At 39.7% G+C, this 16,427-nt stretch overlaps 1 protein-coding gene across 5 annotated transcripts in view; it reads right to left on the bottom strand.

Moving 5' to 3' along the window:
• Positions 1-16,427, bottom strand: part of LOC121631535 (AT-rich interactive domain-containing protein 1B-like) — a 190,359-nt gene that overhangs the window by 101,430 nt on the left and 72,502 nt on the right. For all 5 annotated transcript variants that reach the window (XM_041972534.1, XM_041972530.1, XM_041972531.1 and 2 more), the window contains exon 4: positions 5,152-5,256. In XM_041972534.1, the coding sequence (XP_041828468.1) occupies positions 5,152-5,256 (105 nt within the window). The remainder of the gene's footprint in view (positions 1-5,151; positions 5,257-16,427) is intronic.

Here is a 16,427-nt window from a genome sequence, read left to right as displayed (position 1 = left end):
AAACAAAACTATGTACATGAAACTGTGTGTGCGCACTAAATGATTCATGAGGAGCAAATGAAAACAGGCCGACATACAAGTGGAAAAATAGCCTGTCTGCATTTTAGATGAAGTCAGAGTTCTCTGACTTGCTATGTCATGATATCTGAGTGTGCAATGAAACAGGGCAGAGGGTAAAACAGGGATGTGTGCAGTTTGTGCACAGAAGCATATGAGAAAAAGTTTAAGTATGGTACAAAAAAAACTCAAATCATTTTTGAAATTCTGTGGATCACCCTGTGTAAATTCCCTCAACATAACAGTGAAGCTTAATCAATCACTCTACGCATTTCAGGATGAAAGATTTGAGATAAGTGTGACCGTTAACATCACCATATACCTCAGAGTGTAAAACTGGCTTCAGATTGGATGTCCTATTCTCAGATTTGCTATGGCAGCAATGGCAGGGAGCTGCTGTGGCCTTCAGTACTGTTCAGTCTGTTCTAAGAATAGGCAGCAAGGTCCAGGGAACAGCTCGTCTCTGAGTCTCCCTGCCTCCCCACATACCCTCTGTACACTACTAATGTATATTTTAAGAATTTAACACATAAATGCATATATATTTATTGACAAATTCACTGCTTCTGCAGAAAATTCTCATAGTTTTTCTAGAAAATCTGCTAAATGATGTGAATCTGTTGTCTCTGAATCACACATCATTTATCAAGACCATATTCTGATGTATAATGGAGATGTATTTTTCATCCCACATTGACTTTTTCCCTCTCGTCTATCGCTCTTCATCTCCCCTGTATTTCTTTGCTCTCCTGACTCCCTGTGCCTCCTTTTCTCCTCTCCTCCCCCCTGTGCACACTAATGTGGAGGTTGAATCTAACCCTGCTGGATGACATTACTCTGTGCTGCCTGCTGGCCCTGTCTGCCTGCCTGGGGACTCTAAAATAAAACACAGCAGTGGGGAGAGCCAGAGTGTGAGCACATACTGTATAGGCAGCCTGACTGACATGCTCTGTTAGAGCACACACACATACACACTGTGTGAAAACAGCTCACATGCAGAGGACAGAATGTGCATCAAAGTATGGGCTGAATAGGCATTTGTCTAAAGTGTGAGTGTGTGTGTGGTTGCAGTGAGGGAAAAGGGGGGTGCAGGCCTCTCCAGCTGTGCCCTGTCAATCATTCATGACCTCACACTTGGAAAAACAGAGAAGGGCAAGGTGGACAGGAGTGAGGGAAGAAACAGAGATTATGTTTCTGAATTTTTCCTTTTGTCTGATGGAAAATAAGTCAAGGAGGGGCAAATGAGCACTGAAAGACATACAAGAAGGTTTTTGTCAGTGTGTGTGAGTGTGTGTGAACTAGAGTGAATAACACACTACTGTTGGAACCCTATAGCCTGAATTCAACATCCCTCACCCTGAACAAGTGACAAAAAGATAACCACGTTTCACTTCAGTGCTTCACGCCCTTTCTCTCCCCCTCTTTCCCTGCTTCCTCACCCTCCCACCCCCAGCTCTCACTCTGTCTTTCCACATGGTTGGCCATCCTCTCCCATGTCCCAGAGGATGGGAGGCTGTGCGGCAGCTTGGCAGGCTGTCAGGGGATCGCAGGAGAGCAGGGAACATGTAGTGACTGGAACAAGGGTGGCAGTGGGTTGGGGAGGAACTGAAGTGGGGGCAGTGGGTCTAAAAGCCTTGCTTCTTCACCTCACTCTATCACTGAAAGAATCAGTTTTAGCAACATAAGGCCAAGGGTGATTCAGAGAGGAGAGAAAGACTCAGCCATCACTCGTCTTTTCCTTCCAACACGTTCAGAAACATCACTGCCAGACACAGCTGGAAATAACAAGGCAGCAGACGACGTGGCAGCCGGTGCCAATCATGCAGTCCAGCTCTGAAACAATGCCAGCAAGCAACATGTTTCCTTTTATTGACCTACAACTGCACACATCCTGGGGAAATCAGAGTAATTTTGAAAATGGCACCACTCAACCGAGAGAAGCACGATTCCATCAAGTCCCTGTGCAATCTAAGAAGCAATTGCTAAAGTATTACATGGGAAAAATGATGAAAATGATCAAACAACATTTTATCCAGAAGTTATGACCTCTGGCTGAGAAGACAAAGTTTTATTTATAATGATTTCCACATAGAATCAAACTAAAACTGCTGGCAACAAGTTAACATTTCAAATGAAGAAAATAGATGGGGGTTAACAGGGAACCTTTTGCAAAGGGGACTTTACTATCAATTTTTTCTTTTCTTAAAGGGTCGGTCTTTGCTCTTTGTCAGGCACCTGATTTGACAATCAGCTGGAAAAAAGAGGAACAGACACAACACGGCACGATCTGAAGAGGCTGAAAAGACTATAGGAAGCTGATACACTGAATCCAAAACAAAAATTATCTCATGAATTTTAGGTGAGTTTATTTCTTCCCTATGATCAAATACATACAATATCTAGACACATGGGGTATGATATGATTCAGGGATAATGCACTTTCAAACAAAACAATTTGATTCAATTCAGTGCATTAGATGCAAGATTAGATGTTAATTTTCCTTTCTTTACAAAAACAAGCCATTACTATAAATGTGGCATTGGTCATTTATCTTCAGATCGATATACTTCATAGAAGAGCAAAATTACAAGTGTTTTCAGTTCTTTGTGACTCAGGAAAAAAAATGTCATAATTCTTTTTACATTATTCTTTACATTGACACAGTTATCAGTGAAAGACCACCCAGTTATTGTCTTTCACCTCAGCTCTAATGTATATGTCTTGTGGTTTGAAAATAGCTTTAGTATTCTTTGTCTTATGTGTTGTTGCTTCTGTTAGTGCTGCTTAATATTAAAGTATTGATTCTCTGACACTGTATTTGTTTTAACTTTGCAAACAATGTAGGGCCATTCAATGGGTGCAGATTCTGTTCACCTGGTGAACTGCTGGGATGTACTGGTACCAGTAGTGCTTTAAGCCTGTCTAGGATTTGTGCTAAGGAACCATCATCAATCATGTTTAAAATGCTAAATTGGGCAATAAACCAGTTTATGGTACATTTTATTTGATCCACAGGTCTGCATGATGATTTAATTACCTGTTTAATATTTGAGAATTTGAATGATACTGGTTTATCTTTAAACCCCAAACAAAAACTAATGTTAGTTTAAAACTGCACACAGGGGAGCCTGTTTGTAAGAGGCAAGTAGCCATGTTAACTAATAAAATAAAGCTATAAGAATTTTATGTCTTTTTTTTTTTTAAACAAAACACACCATTCACTCATCTTATTAAAATTACATTAAAATGAACTAATTAAAATAAAATAGAATAGAAAATATTGTGTTTCTCCAACACAGTACATTTCAAAGACCCAAGGGGTGCTGTGACTTGAATTTGTAATACTTTACTAAAGCACTTTTCCCTTTGGTCTCTCTTCAAAAATCCCGCCACATTACACAGCCGACTCATCCCAAAACAACAACATGACACTTTGCCGACCTGCTCTCCCTCGCTTCTGACAGAGAGAGAGAGAGAGAGGGGGAGAAAGATGACAGCAGCTTTAGATCTGACATCAAACGCCAGTGAGAGAGTGAGAAAGAGAGAGGGGGAGGAAAAAAGAAAAAAACAGTTACATCTCCACCGTGACAGCTTGCTGGAAGAGGCTGGCAAATGCCGAGCAATTTCTCTCTCTTTCTCTCCATCCCCTTCTATCTACCCATCTCTCCTTTTCTGTGTCTCTCTCATCAAAACTTGCTGTCGATTAGGATCTCGGCGAGCCATGCGCTTTGGATGGGATGTGAAAACACACGGAGAACCCAAGGGGTAAAACGCCAGGATTAAAGTGGTGAGGGAACGTGGGGTGATAGTGGTGCTGGTTCAAACAGATCGGCCCCTGCGACTACAGTGACTCCTCGCCTCGTCTTGTTCTCTCGCTATGGATTCACACATTGATACATCAAGGCCATTTCTCATTATAGCATGAGGAGGGGAAAGAGCTTTCATTATGCTACTTTAGAGGAAAAGGCGAGGGGGTGAGGGAAGACGGGGTAAAGAGTGTGGGAGAATCAAACTGATCAAATGAAAAAAAAAGGAGATATGCCAAGATAAAACAGATGACATACTATTAGTATGTTGTGAAGGAAGAGACAGGAAAAACTGTGTTTCTGACAATGTGTCTGCATGAGAAGAAGGAAGAATTAGAATCCCTTGACGAATGACACATAAGTCAGCACCAATTTGAAATAAAGAAAGGTAAACCATCAGTGTGAGTCAAAACGACCAGTGCACACAGACTTTAAAAGAGCCACTGTATGGAGAATATTACGGCTTAATTGGAGTTCGCACACTTAATTTAGCTTTTCTTGCATTTTATCCCTCCACTCTTGGGGCTGTTCCAAAGTATCTGGTAAATTGAATCGCACGCACCTCAAGCACTGCCAATATTTGAAACCATTTGCAAATGTCTATTTATTCTTTTCTTAAAAGTGCTGAGAAGCTGTTAGGAGTGAAATGATAGAGTTTAGCCAAAAAGAAAAAAACAACCCAAAAGACAAAACAAAAAAGAGCTAGAACAACCTTCATAGTGCTGATTTGCCTGGTCACACCATCTCTTCTTAATTACTCCTCCAGTCAAGCTGCTTAACAATTTTTTACTTGTTTAAACACCAAGAGACTGCACGTGAGGGTTTGCATGTGTGTAAGGAATGTCTGCAGTGTTGCATATGCTTCTCTATGCATGTGGGTGTATGTGTGAGTGAATGTATGGTGCTTAGACTGCTGGATGACACATGTGGCCTTTCTGCCTTCGGCATGGACGCCAGTCAAAATACAGGCATAAGCTCTGGAATGAGCAGTCAAATCCCATGAGATGTCTGACAAAGAAGCGGGTCGCAGGGTGAGGGAGGAATCTGATTGGACAAAGAGCTTAAAGCTGAACACTGAACAGTCAGATGGAAATACATAACATAGCATGCCTGGAAGAAAGGCTTGTGTTTGTGTGGTGTACTGCAAGACTTTCTTTCTGTCACTTTCATGTATAAAAAGCAATTTAGCAGGTGTGTGATACAGAATGTTATTATAATGTGTTACTCTGTACACATTAATCATTGATGTTTTGTGCTCCTTAGTCGACACAACTGACAATGACTCACCGGCAAACTGGAGGGGCGGTCATGGGAAACACCATCTTCGTTGTTGGTTTTCCCAGAATTCCCTGGAGCAGGGCCTCTGATGCTGTAGCTTTCTTGCTGGGGCTCCTAACAAGACAGAAAACAGAGAAAACACATGAGAAGGAAATGCAGACTTGTTTTTTGTTTACATATGTTTCTTGATCTTCATTTATATAGATACTCAGTGGAAGAAGACTAAATACAAAATGTAAAAAAAAGTTTAATTAGTTTTTTTGCTTGTAGTTTTTATTTTAAGTTAATGCATTGAACTGATGCATGGGATGTAAAGACAGTGCTTTAATGCTTTGTGTGCAAATATTATGTTGCCATATTTTACAGAACTAATAGGTCGTCAACAGTGGAATATTAGCTAACAAATTTAATTTCCTTTCTTTTTCATTTGTGGGAACATTTCCAGAAAGTTTAATATTATTGTCATGTGGTTCACCAAGAAAGATTTCAACATAAAAATATGGATTTTTGTGGGCTGGAAATGTAAAAGATCTTTTGGTTGAAATCATAAAGTAATATGCAGTATATTAGGTATATCATGGAGTAAGCATCTTCAACAGCACATGCTGCCATGAAAGCAAGCTTCATGCTTGTTTCATGTGGATAAGTGAAGAGACTGGACCATAGAGTGTGTCTTAGCTTTACAGCACTGTAATAGACTCCTAGAGATCACCAGTTAGATCACGTCAAAATACAAAGAGGCATGCTGCACAGACAAAACACAGACACACATGCTATTACAGTACATGCAGACTGAAAACCATCTGAACACGCGCCCATCAGCACATCATACCCACCAAATTCATTTCAACCAAATCCTGGTCTAACCATCCACTAATCCTTGAAACATACACACTCACATACAAACCCACATCAAGAGACACACTCAGTCCTATTGTTCAATCTAAGTCATTTTCTTTCCCTCTGTAATCACAAGCCTATCTAGTGTAAACCAATTTTCTCCCCATTGTCGGAGGTGTTGCCCTCTCCCTCTCCCTCCCTCGGTATCTCTCCCTCTTTCCCTCTGTCTCTTCTTTTCATTCAGCACGAAGGTCGTTCCTCCATCATGTTAAGCGTCGGCAGCACAATAGCAACTTGTTAAAGAGCTCTGAGTGCAGGGATTAGTGATAACTGATCAGCGAGTCGCGGAGAGAGATCACACGCAAGTGCTTGCACACACGACCAGACACACGCAACCGTACGCTTATGTGACACATACACAACCGGGTGTCTTCAGGTTTTTACTTTCAAAATCCATTTCTCCCCACAGTTTGATTTCTTATCCCGTGTGTGATTATAGCGTAGTAGGTGGGCAATATTCCTGTCAGCTAGGTGATATCATTTTATAGCAGGAGATAATCCTTCACAGCAGGAGATGAATCATGTGAAAACAGATCTATTATTAACTGTGTAATCATTTGTGCATCCAGGGTATGAATGATGGAGGAATGATCAGCACCTTTGTACATTCTTTACTTCATTTCTATACAATACAGTTACAATCTGCAATCTGCTTTAATAGCTGCAGACAACATAAAGTTAATGTATTCGTCCATTTATTGCTTGTAATGATGTTAAAGCCTCCATGAAATCAGATTTTATATTTAAGAGTTTTAAATGTCTTGCACTATACGACACCTGTACACCATCATCTATCAAAACACTGACAATGACATGTTTTTTGATATTCCATCTGGTATTTTAGAGCTTATAATTTCTTGGAAAACAGTTAACACTACTGATGCTTTATCTTACACTACTAGGAGTGTACAAATTTTGTGCCCAATAAAACACTTTTTTCTTTATTAAACTTCATTAGAGCTAATGTATAACACTGATATGGGTCTGTTCAGGCATGTGGAGCTGTCTAATGAACTTTTTATATATATAGGGGCCACTTTGTCTCAATTTTGGGAAACATACATACAGTGTGGTCCAGATTATTATGGATATACTGTTTTTTGTTCATTTTGCCCAAATAATAAATGTAAAATGACTGCATACAATTTTTTAGTCATCAAAAGGATATTACGTTATATTATAATCTGGGTTTTGATCCTGAAAATAATTTCAGTGCAGAAAGCGTGGTTCTTCCTTTTATACCATGGAAGGAAATGGTCAGTTAGAAACCACACATATTTTGCAGAGGTCCATTTTTGACACTCTCTGGTACCCTAACGGGGCCTATCATCTCATTCCCCATTATTCCAGCCCAAACATCACTTTACCACTAGCTTGCTGACAGGGCAGTCTTGTGGGGACATTCTGACCATGTACTAACCATCCAGAACTCCATCCATCTGAACCAGCCAGTGTACCACAGCATTCATCAGTGAATAAAAATGTTTGAAAATTACGCTTCATTTTACTCTTCTTGCTTATTTGCTCTTTAAATCAAAGACACATTTTAGAGAGTACAATGCTCAAATGTTTGAATTAAATGTCCAATTTTTCTATTTCTTTCACGAGACAGTATGCTATTTCATATTTGCTATTTGCAGAAAGTTCCTTCTTTTCCTCCATACTGCATGGAAATGGTGACCTGCTTAATAAAGTGGAACAACCTCCTTAAGTAGTTTCCATTTAATTAAGCTCATCTAGGAAACTAATTATCAAACCTGTCTAAGATTGTTATTAGGGATCTAAACAGACAGGAGAAACAACATGAGCAAAACCTTCCATAGAAAAACTAAAACCCAAATGTAGGAGTTACTAAAATCCTACATGCAGAATAATTAAGAACACTGTATATTGAAGTAAATGGCTACTGTCTGTTTCATGGGAACTTTAACTATTTCATATTACACCCTAAATATTTAATTGTTTTTTTTTTTTTAGTTTGGTATGATATCATAATTCAAAAATGTATCCTTGAATCACAACTTCAAAGATTGTTAAATCAATAAAACATATCATTATTAGACGTTTCTCAGCTTAAATATTAAATAATGGCAAAGCAGCAACTCTCAATTTCCAGGAAAACCTTCATTATGTGTCCGTCCACAAAGTTACACCCTTACCAACAGACAGAACCAGACCTGGCAAAGATAAAAAGAAAAAAACAAGTATGTGTTCTGAAACTTCAAGTGATTTCCTAAAATAATTATGATCAATCTACTAATACTTAGTTGATAAAATTAAGTTTTTTTTATTTTTAAATACCAGTTATTATGGTATTTGTGTATCTGGTAATTCATTGTTTATTGTTTATTATTGTTTATTCACTTTGATAACCAAAAGTGCACAAATAACAATAAACCACCTTGATGGGACTTTTAATTAAATGCCCATGAGTAAAATAACTTGAGGACATTCATGTCTACAAGCTGATTTTCTGTAATAACAATTTTACCAGTTTTCCTGTAGCGTGTTTATGTGAGTGACACGGTTATAGAGTTATATAGACCACATTTTTCATTTTAAATTAAAAAGATATCAAACAATGACAACACTCAAATGAATCAAATATGAAGGAATAATCATGCCATAATGGCTCCCTTATGCCAATAAAAACTTGCCCAAAAATGATAACTAAACCAGAAAGCCAGAGGGGAAGCCTTACAAGTCCCTGATGTGGCTTAATCACAGGATCAAATATCATGCCAGAGGAGGCAGGGTGCAGAGAGACACCTAACAACAGGACCACACCATAAACCAAGGAGCTATTTTAAAAAGGGAGCTAAGCTAGTTTTCTTGTCAAGGACCTGAGCAAGCAAGATGTTTGTGTGCAGAGCCCTCTGTGTTTACATGGTCAGAGATGTTTCATTTGAAGCAGAAACCCAGCTTACACACAAATGTGCCACAACAGGTAAATAAAGGCCTAGCAAAGGAGGTAAGATGTGCGTTGGATGTCTGAGGATTGGTGTACATGTGCACAATTTCAGTTCACATACAAAAATGCACACACAGTGAACTGAGACCAGAAGAGAGGCTGCTGACCCAAGTCCAATATTTACACAGAGCCCGAGTCTCTAGCGTGTTTTTGTGTGTGTGCATGTGCATGTGCTCTCAAGGAATTTGGTTTTGAGTGGGTCAAAGTGAGGTTAGCTTTGTACTACTGTTTACACTCATGTTATTATATCATAACAGTCAACTTTTGTGTAAAAAGAGATGGTAAAGGGGAGGGAGGGAAAGAAATGGAACTGAAAGAGGAAGACATGCAAAAGAAACACAGCAGAAGAGATGGAAATAAGAAAGAGGAGAGAAGCTGAAGAAGACGACGATGAAAAAAAACTAGTAAAAGTGAGAGCCAGAGAACATCAGAGGCAAATGAAGGAGAGCAGCGAGTGCATCCTTTCATTTGAGTTTTTTCCAGTCCATTGTCTCAAAATCCCATTTCCCAGCTAATTTAGAAGCCTCTAAAATACACTCCACTCCATACCTTAAGCCTAAGGCCACAGCTAATCCTGTCTTCACACATACACACAGACACACACAGACACACACACACATGCACACAGGCATGCTCATTCATCCTCTATGCTCTCTTGAAAAGACTTGGCATAGTAGAAGCGAATGAAGGATATTGAAGGCAAGCGTTTGATGTACATGAGGGAATGCAAGAATCAAACTGTGAGTTAAATGCTATTAGACAGCTGTGTGGAGAGGTAGTGTAATATTAGATTTGATTGAATAGATGACTGCTGAATGTAGTGTAATATATGGAGCTAGAGAGGCTTTATGCAGAAGTAAATCAATATTGCAGCACCCCCCCAATCCCAGCCACTCAGGAGTGCGAGTCAGTGTGCAAAGTAAAGTGCAGTAAAGTGTCACTGTTGCACACAAAGAGCTGTTTTTTGTCTTAATATGAAATTTGACTAAATACTTTAAAAAGTAGATTGCATCGTCCAGCTTTTAAGTTAATTATTGTCTCTGTGTTATGCATTGTTTATACCAGCAGGGAAGTTTTATTTCTCCATAACAGAGCTCCCATTAATTCTAGTACATTAGCAGGCTAGTACCCAAAATAGTAATCATGACAGAATCAATTTCACACTTTCTTTTTTATGGCTCATGCCTCATTTAAGAATGTTGTTCTGGGTCTTTTGGGTTGGTTCCCCTTCACACTTTCTGACTCTGCATTCAGGAAGGAAGCCAGGTGAAGCCAGGTTGTCTCGCTTTGCTCGTTTGATTGCTTGCCTCTGAACAAAAACAGCAGTGAAACTGGCATGACAGCAAGCAAGCATTTGATGCCACCACTTGACACAACAGAAAGGAACCAGAACAAAATTCACATCTGTTAAGCTGATTTTGACTGGCATAAGTCTTGATCTTTCTTTTTCTAACAGTGAGTAACAGATGTGCTTAAACAGAATTTATTATATATTTATTTGAGTCATAAAACGCTTTAGTTTTAGTCCTGCTCTGAGCACTCTTGCTTTTATAAACTTCATGTGAAGATGTCAGAGTTGTAACAAAATCTACACTTTGGAAAATGTTCTGCTTGATTTTGATTTGTCTCATAATATCAGTCAAAACATTCATTTTATCCTTGCCTTTCTTGTATTTTCTCTGTTTTTAGCCAAATTATATATAACATTTATTTAAACTTGTGGACCCACCCTTCCCTCAGCATTCACTCTCTCTTAGTCCTGTACACCTTTCATGTCTTTCACTTTAGTCATATTTCCCTCTATCAGCTTTTTCATTCCCCTTCATCTGCCCATCCCTCCTTCACTTCTCAATCTCCACCCTTCCATCCATCCTGATTCTCTTCATTTATATCACCTCCATCCCTCTCCTCTCATCCTTCCCTGTCTCAATCTTTCTTCTCATGACTACAAAATAAATTAGCTACCCCCCCCCCGCCCCCTTTTTTCCCTGAACCTTGGCAGATGTACATCACCACAAAATCTCATGCTAATTCCATTAATATTCATTAAACATTAGGCTTAATTGCATGTCTTTGGAAGGGAGGGCTGGTGGGTGGGGGCATATTTGGGCAACACACACTATCCAACCATACACGCCCCGTGAACAACAGTGTGGTCTCCACCTCATGTCAGGTAACATAAAGGACAAGAAGCCTCTCTTTTCTATAAGAAAGGCACTTTTATTTTCTCTCTCTCTCCCTCTCTCTCACACGCACACACACACACACACACACACACACACACACACACACACACACACACACACACACACACACACACACACACACACACACACACACATTCATAGAATTAAAAATGTACTGAGTAAAATCTTTGGGACAAGACATTGTAAAAAAGTGTAATCTGTTTCCACCATGTTTTGTGCAAATGCCCCGCTCTCTGACGGTAATTACAACTAAAAGCTCATTTTTTTTACTTTCATTTGGCTGAGCTGTTAACAAAGGAAATGCTGAATTAAAAAAAAAACACAGAACTGGTCTGAAGAGTAAATAAAAAAAAACATAATAGATGTAGAAAAAAACTTCCACTCATAAGGGAGGCAGGCTGGAGGGGAAGACATCCATATTCAATACCCTGTGTTCGCACGTGTTGGTTGAGACGTGCGGATAGGCACACACGCTCACACCAATCAGGCTGACTGAATCATAATTGAAGCAACAATCAGAAGTGAGAATGAACAACACCGTACTCTGAAAAATGTGAAAATCAGTGTTTGGCTCTCATGTTCCTGGCTTTCATGTTTTCTTGACACTTACATGTTTTGATCCATTTTGGAATACTTGTAAAACACTGCAGTTATATTTTGATTATTGTAAATGCTGCATGTTCCAAATGTTTTGTTGTTTTGTTTTTAAGAAGTCTCATATTTGGTTGCCGTCACCTGGTGAAAAAGATGAAAATTCACTCTAGGATGCAGCCTACTGGGAAAGGTGACCATTAAGGAAGGAAATTGTTGTGCATCTAAGGACACCAGCACGTGTGTCTATTAGTGATGTGCGGATCGATACTGAAATATTGATACCTCCCGATACCAGCTTTTTATGTTCTACAATAAATTTTCATGTTAAAATATCAATATTTTAGTAATTTGTGTGTGTATCCAGCCTATTTCCCAGCCTAGGTTCATTTGTAGCAGGGCCTGTTCTAGTGCTGTGTCCTTCAGATTGGATTCTATCTCAGAAATCCTCCTGACCTTTTACACAAAGAGACCAAAAGAGAGGACCAGCACCCCAACACAGCACTTGTACGCACACAGCGGCAAGTAAAGATTCATTCTTGCCCATATAAAGGAAAACACACACACACACACATTTGCAGACACAGAGGGAAATTAACACGCATAAATACACACTTACATACAAACATAAACACAAGAATGTGTACAGGCCTTTCCTTAGGGATGTCAGATGGAGCTAACAGTGTTAGCTGCAGATACCATTGCCAAGCCTTTCGTTTCTATTTGTCAACTCAGTCTAATCAAATAAGAATCCATCATTGCATCTTTGCAAGTGTCTGTCACCACCGCCCCCATACACCCATTCACTCCAATTGCTTTGACGCATTGTTAAAGAGAACCCAAAACGGTGCACACCCACGTGACTTCTGCTAAAGCACAGAGGAGCAGTAGCCATGTTTTGGTAAGCTTGACTTTGACTGTGACATTTTTAGGGTATTTTCTTTTTCTCTCTGTGAAGTCTGTATCCAGGAACAAATGTAACAGCATTTCCAAACAAATGGCAGCTAAATGAGGCCCCTAGGGTGCTGAGCTGCTAACTATCGGCCCCCTTTTTTCCTGGGCCATTATGATTGTCCTAGCCGTTCCAAAACCACCTCTGTCGTTTTCATTCATTTGCATTTGAATTGCAGCTCGGCTGTACAAAAACAAACATAAATCAAAAGGGGAAAAAAAGGGAGAAAAAAAGCTGTGGCGGATTCTGGCCGAGCAATTAGCGAGTGTCAGTCAATGTGAAGGTAAAAAAACACACTGAATTAAAAAATATTGTTTCAAACACATACAGACACACCAACACACATAGACACACAAAAACTAGCAGACATACTGTATACAGTTTATAGGTGATTTTTTTCCCCACTTTTTTCAGTTTTCTTTTTTCTTTTTTTTTTCTTTTTTTTTTTTTGCATGAAAACTCATCAAGCTTAAGTGCTCGTCTGCGGCAGCCAATCAGAGTGCAGCAGGCCCAGGGTTGCCGTGGCGATATGCAGGGACATTTAGAGGACTCCGATAAACTCTGCCATTTAAAAGGTTATGACAATTAACGCAGCTCTCCGCAAATTACCACTGCCAGACCTTTACCCACGGACGTCTCTCTCCCTCTTATCACCTCGCACCCAGCCTCACACGCTCTCTCTGCTTCCTCCTCCCTATCTCGCCATATGCCCTCTATTTCCACAGCCTCTCCTGCCTCACCTCCTCCCTCCCCATGTCCGCCCCCTTCCAGCCAGCAGCACTTTTATTATCCGTTAATTAACAGACTTCTTTACTTAATATTCAAATGCTGACCAATTAATGACATTGAACTTTAGGTGCTCCACCCATGAAGACCCTCTCTTCAACCCCTTACCAAGTCCTATTGACTGTCTCCTCAAACACACACTGTCCTTCCTGTCTCATTTCCTCCATTTCGTCCCCTAAACCTCCCCACCATCACCAAGGTGAGCTCCCATTTCCGTGTGATTGAAAGTGTGAGCATGAGGAGGGGTGGCCATAGCGGCTGAGGCAGCAGAGCAAGTATACGACGAGGGGGTAATAAAGCTAGAAGGGCAGGCCGCAGAAAGGCACCATGGCCTTTTAATTAACCTGGTGTGATTAAAAGCGGGGGTGGTTGGGGGTGAGGGAAAGGGCTTGCTGCTGCAGCCGGTTGGGTGCTGAGAGGTGACAGACAGGAAATAGAAAATAACACTGAAAGTAATGAACGTTATACAAGCCAACCAATGTACCAATGTGTGGGCATCCTATAGTTTTTATTGAGCTTTTCAGTGTGGTTGAAAATGACGAAGAATCAACCAGGCCAGCACGAAAATTTCAATGTCCCTGAAAAGACTAGAAAATAGAACATATAAATGCCAGCAGTTTCTTGACAACAAGGCAATCAGTTGAAGAAGATCACATGATTTGACTGGAAGCATGTGATGAGGGAAAAAACTGATTTGCATTAGACAACATTTCTTTTGGGAAAACCCATTATAGTGTATATTTTTTCTGTGTACAGGATCCAATTTTATATTTTAAATTCATCAAATTAAATTGTATATAGGATATGACATCATGCGATTTCACAATTTTTTAATTCATTAATAACAACCAAAAACCTGTTCCCATTCTAGAGATTTGTTTTATTTATTTATTTATGAAAATTTACCACAAAAAAAAAAAAACTAAACAGGAAATCTACATGTTGTTATAACCTTGGCATGCCAGCCTAAGAGCAGCTGACACTGGTGGAAAAAGACTATGTTGTGTTCTAGACCATAACTAAGCAACATCTAACCCCAATGAATCAGCTTCTATTCATGCAAGTCCCTGTAAAGTTAGCGTGTCTCCTATCAGCTGACAGTTTGTGTATGCTAAAGCACCAGTCCCCAGAGCCTACTCTCAGACAGGAAGAGGAAATAGTAAAAGTCAATAGAGCAATTGGGATCAGTTTCACACAGGAGAGTGGATAGGTAATTTTAGTATGGGAAGTGAATCTTGCAAGGATTGACTTCCAGTTTTAAAGACCAGCAATCAAATCCTGACAACTATACTACTCACCCTAATACAGTTCAGAGTATATCCACCACACAGTTTAAATAATACTAAAACAAGGAATGGCTATATCCTGTTAAATGTTATTACTCTATAAACATCAATTTAACACACTGTTTGTCAGTGAAAATTAAATGGTGTGTGCTCCACGGAAAAGCTGATCAAAGCCAGAACCATGTTCTCACAACATTATAAGGTTGGCAGTTGGCCAGTGTTGCATTTCACCTTCTTTTTCTCTCTCCACAGTCGATCCTGTCACACTCGGCTGTATACCAACCCGTAAAGCAAACATGCCATAAAATAATATCCCCCAAATTCTTGAAATTATAGCTATGTCATTTCTGCTTTTATGAGGTAAAATGTATCAGACAGTAACACAATATCACACACTTCATCTGCTATGCATCAAGTGTAATATGGCCATTTAGAGAAAGAAAGGGCACAGATTTTTCTCCTTTTAAGTGATTTATCTCATGCTGTAACTGAAGCTAACAATTGCGCCAAAAGGGTCGTGATATTTAAGGGAGCTGTTCATACTAGAAAAGGACAACTCTATTATGGCTTTCACATTTTTTGTGAAAGGATAAATGATTTCAATTACAATATGAAGTGCGATCATCATTGTCTCAGCAGAATCCGGTTGATGGCGACATGTTTGCATAGAAATAATAGGCATGCAAGTTTTAAAAGCCGCTTATTTAAATGCAACAGCGTGCAACACTGTCTCTCAGAGATCAATTTAAAAATATCTGGTTCTCTCAAACACAAACTACCCACATTTTTTTTCATAGCATCTTCCCTGATGAGATGCTACATATATTTTTATTTTCTGCACGAGCCTTGATGTCGAAGAAATGTCTTTTTAGTCTGCTTTGCTCCTTGCAATCAGATGAGGTCACAGCAGTGCAATAGTCTCAAAGAGAGCGGCATTTTCACTTCAATTTGTTACAAAACCAGCTAACAGTGTTCGGTTGGAGAGCAAATTCTGTGTCAAAGGCAGCTGGAATGGCTCCATCAACAGGAGGATGTCCTCTGGCTAGGGTTAATGGGAGTGGAGTAGGGGAAAAGGAACTGCTGAGAGTGCCGGAAGAACAAAATAAAGAACTTTTCAGCTTGGATTTCTCAGAGTAATGCAGGGTCAAAAAACAGGGGTCAAAACCACAATGACATCGTAATCTGGCGTGCGCTTGCAATTGTGTGCATGTGTGTGCGCGTAATCTGTTCTGTGTGGCTCACATCATGTCTCATTTTAGCCCAGAATCACAGACAAAGGTCACTCTTTGACCTTTTCACAGCTCAGAATTGCTGCCGCACACTCGCCTGATTACTGTACACACACACACAAGCAGGCACACACATATACAAAAACTGATAGAGAGGAACACACTCTCTTAGAACAGAAAAATGAAAGAAATACAGCACGGAGCTCAAAGCGTACCTAAATCTTCTTTTTCTAATCTTGGCTGACCGCACTGTGTAAGTTCAATGTCTAAACATGTTTGTCTCTTGGATCCGAAATCAAAGACAGGGACTGAGTTTGTTATTTAAGTTCAGTGAGATATTTTCTTGTGTTAGTTCATCTCTCT

The sequence above is a fragment of the Melanotaenia boesemani genome, chromosome 20, assembly GCF_017639745.1.
Source record: "Melanotaenia boesemani isolate fMelBoe1 chromosome 20, fMelBoe1.pri, whole genome shotgun sequence".
Classification (NCBI taxonomy): Eukaryota; Metazoa; Chordata; class Actinopteri; order Atheriniformes; family Melanotaeniidae; genus Melanotaenia; species Melanotaenia boesemani.
The sequence above is the reverse complement of the archived record's forward strand: the minus strand, read 5'-3'. Positions and strand labels throughout refer to the sequence as shown.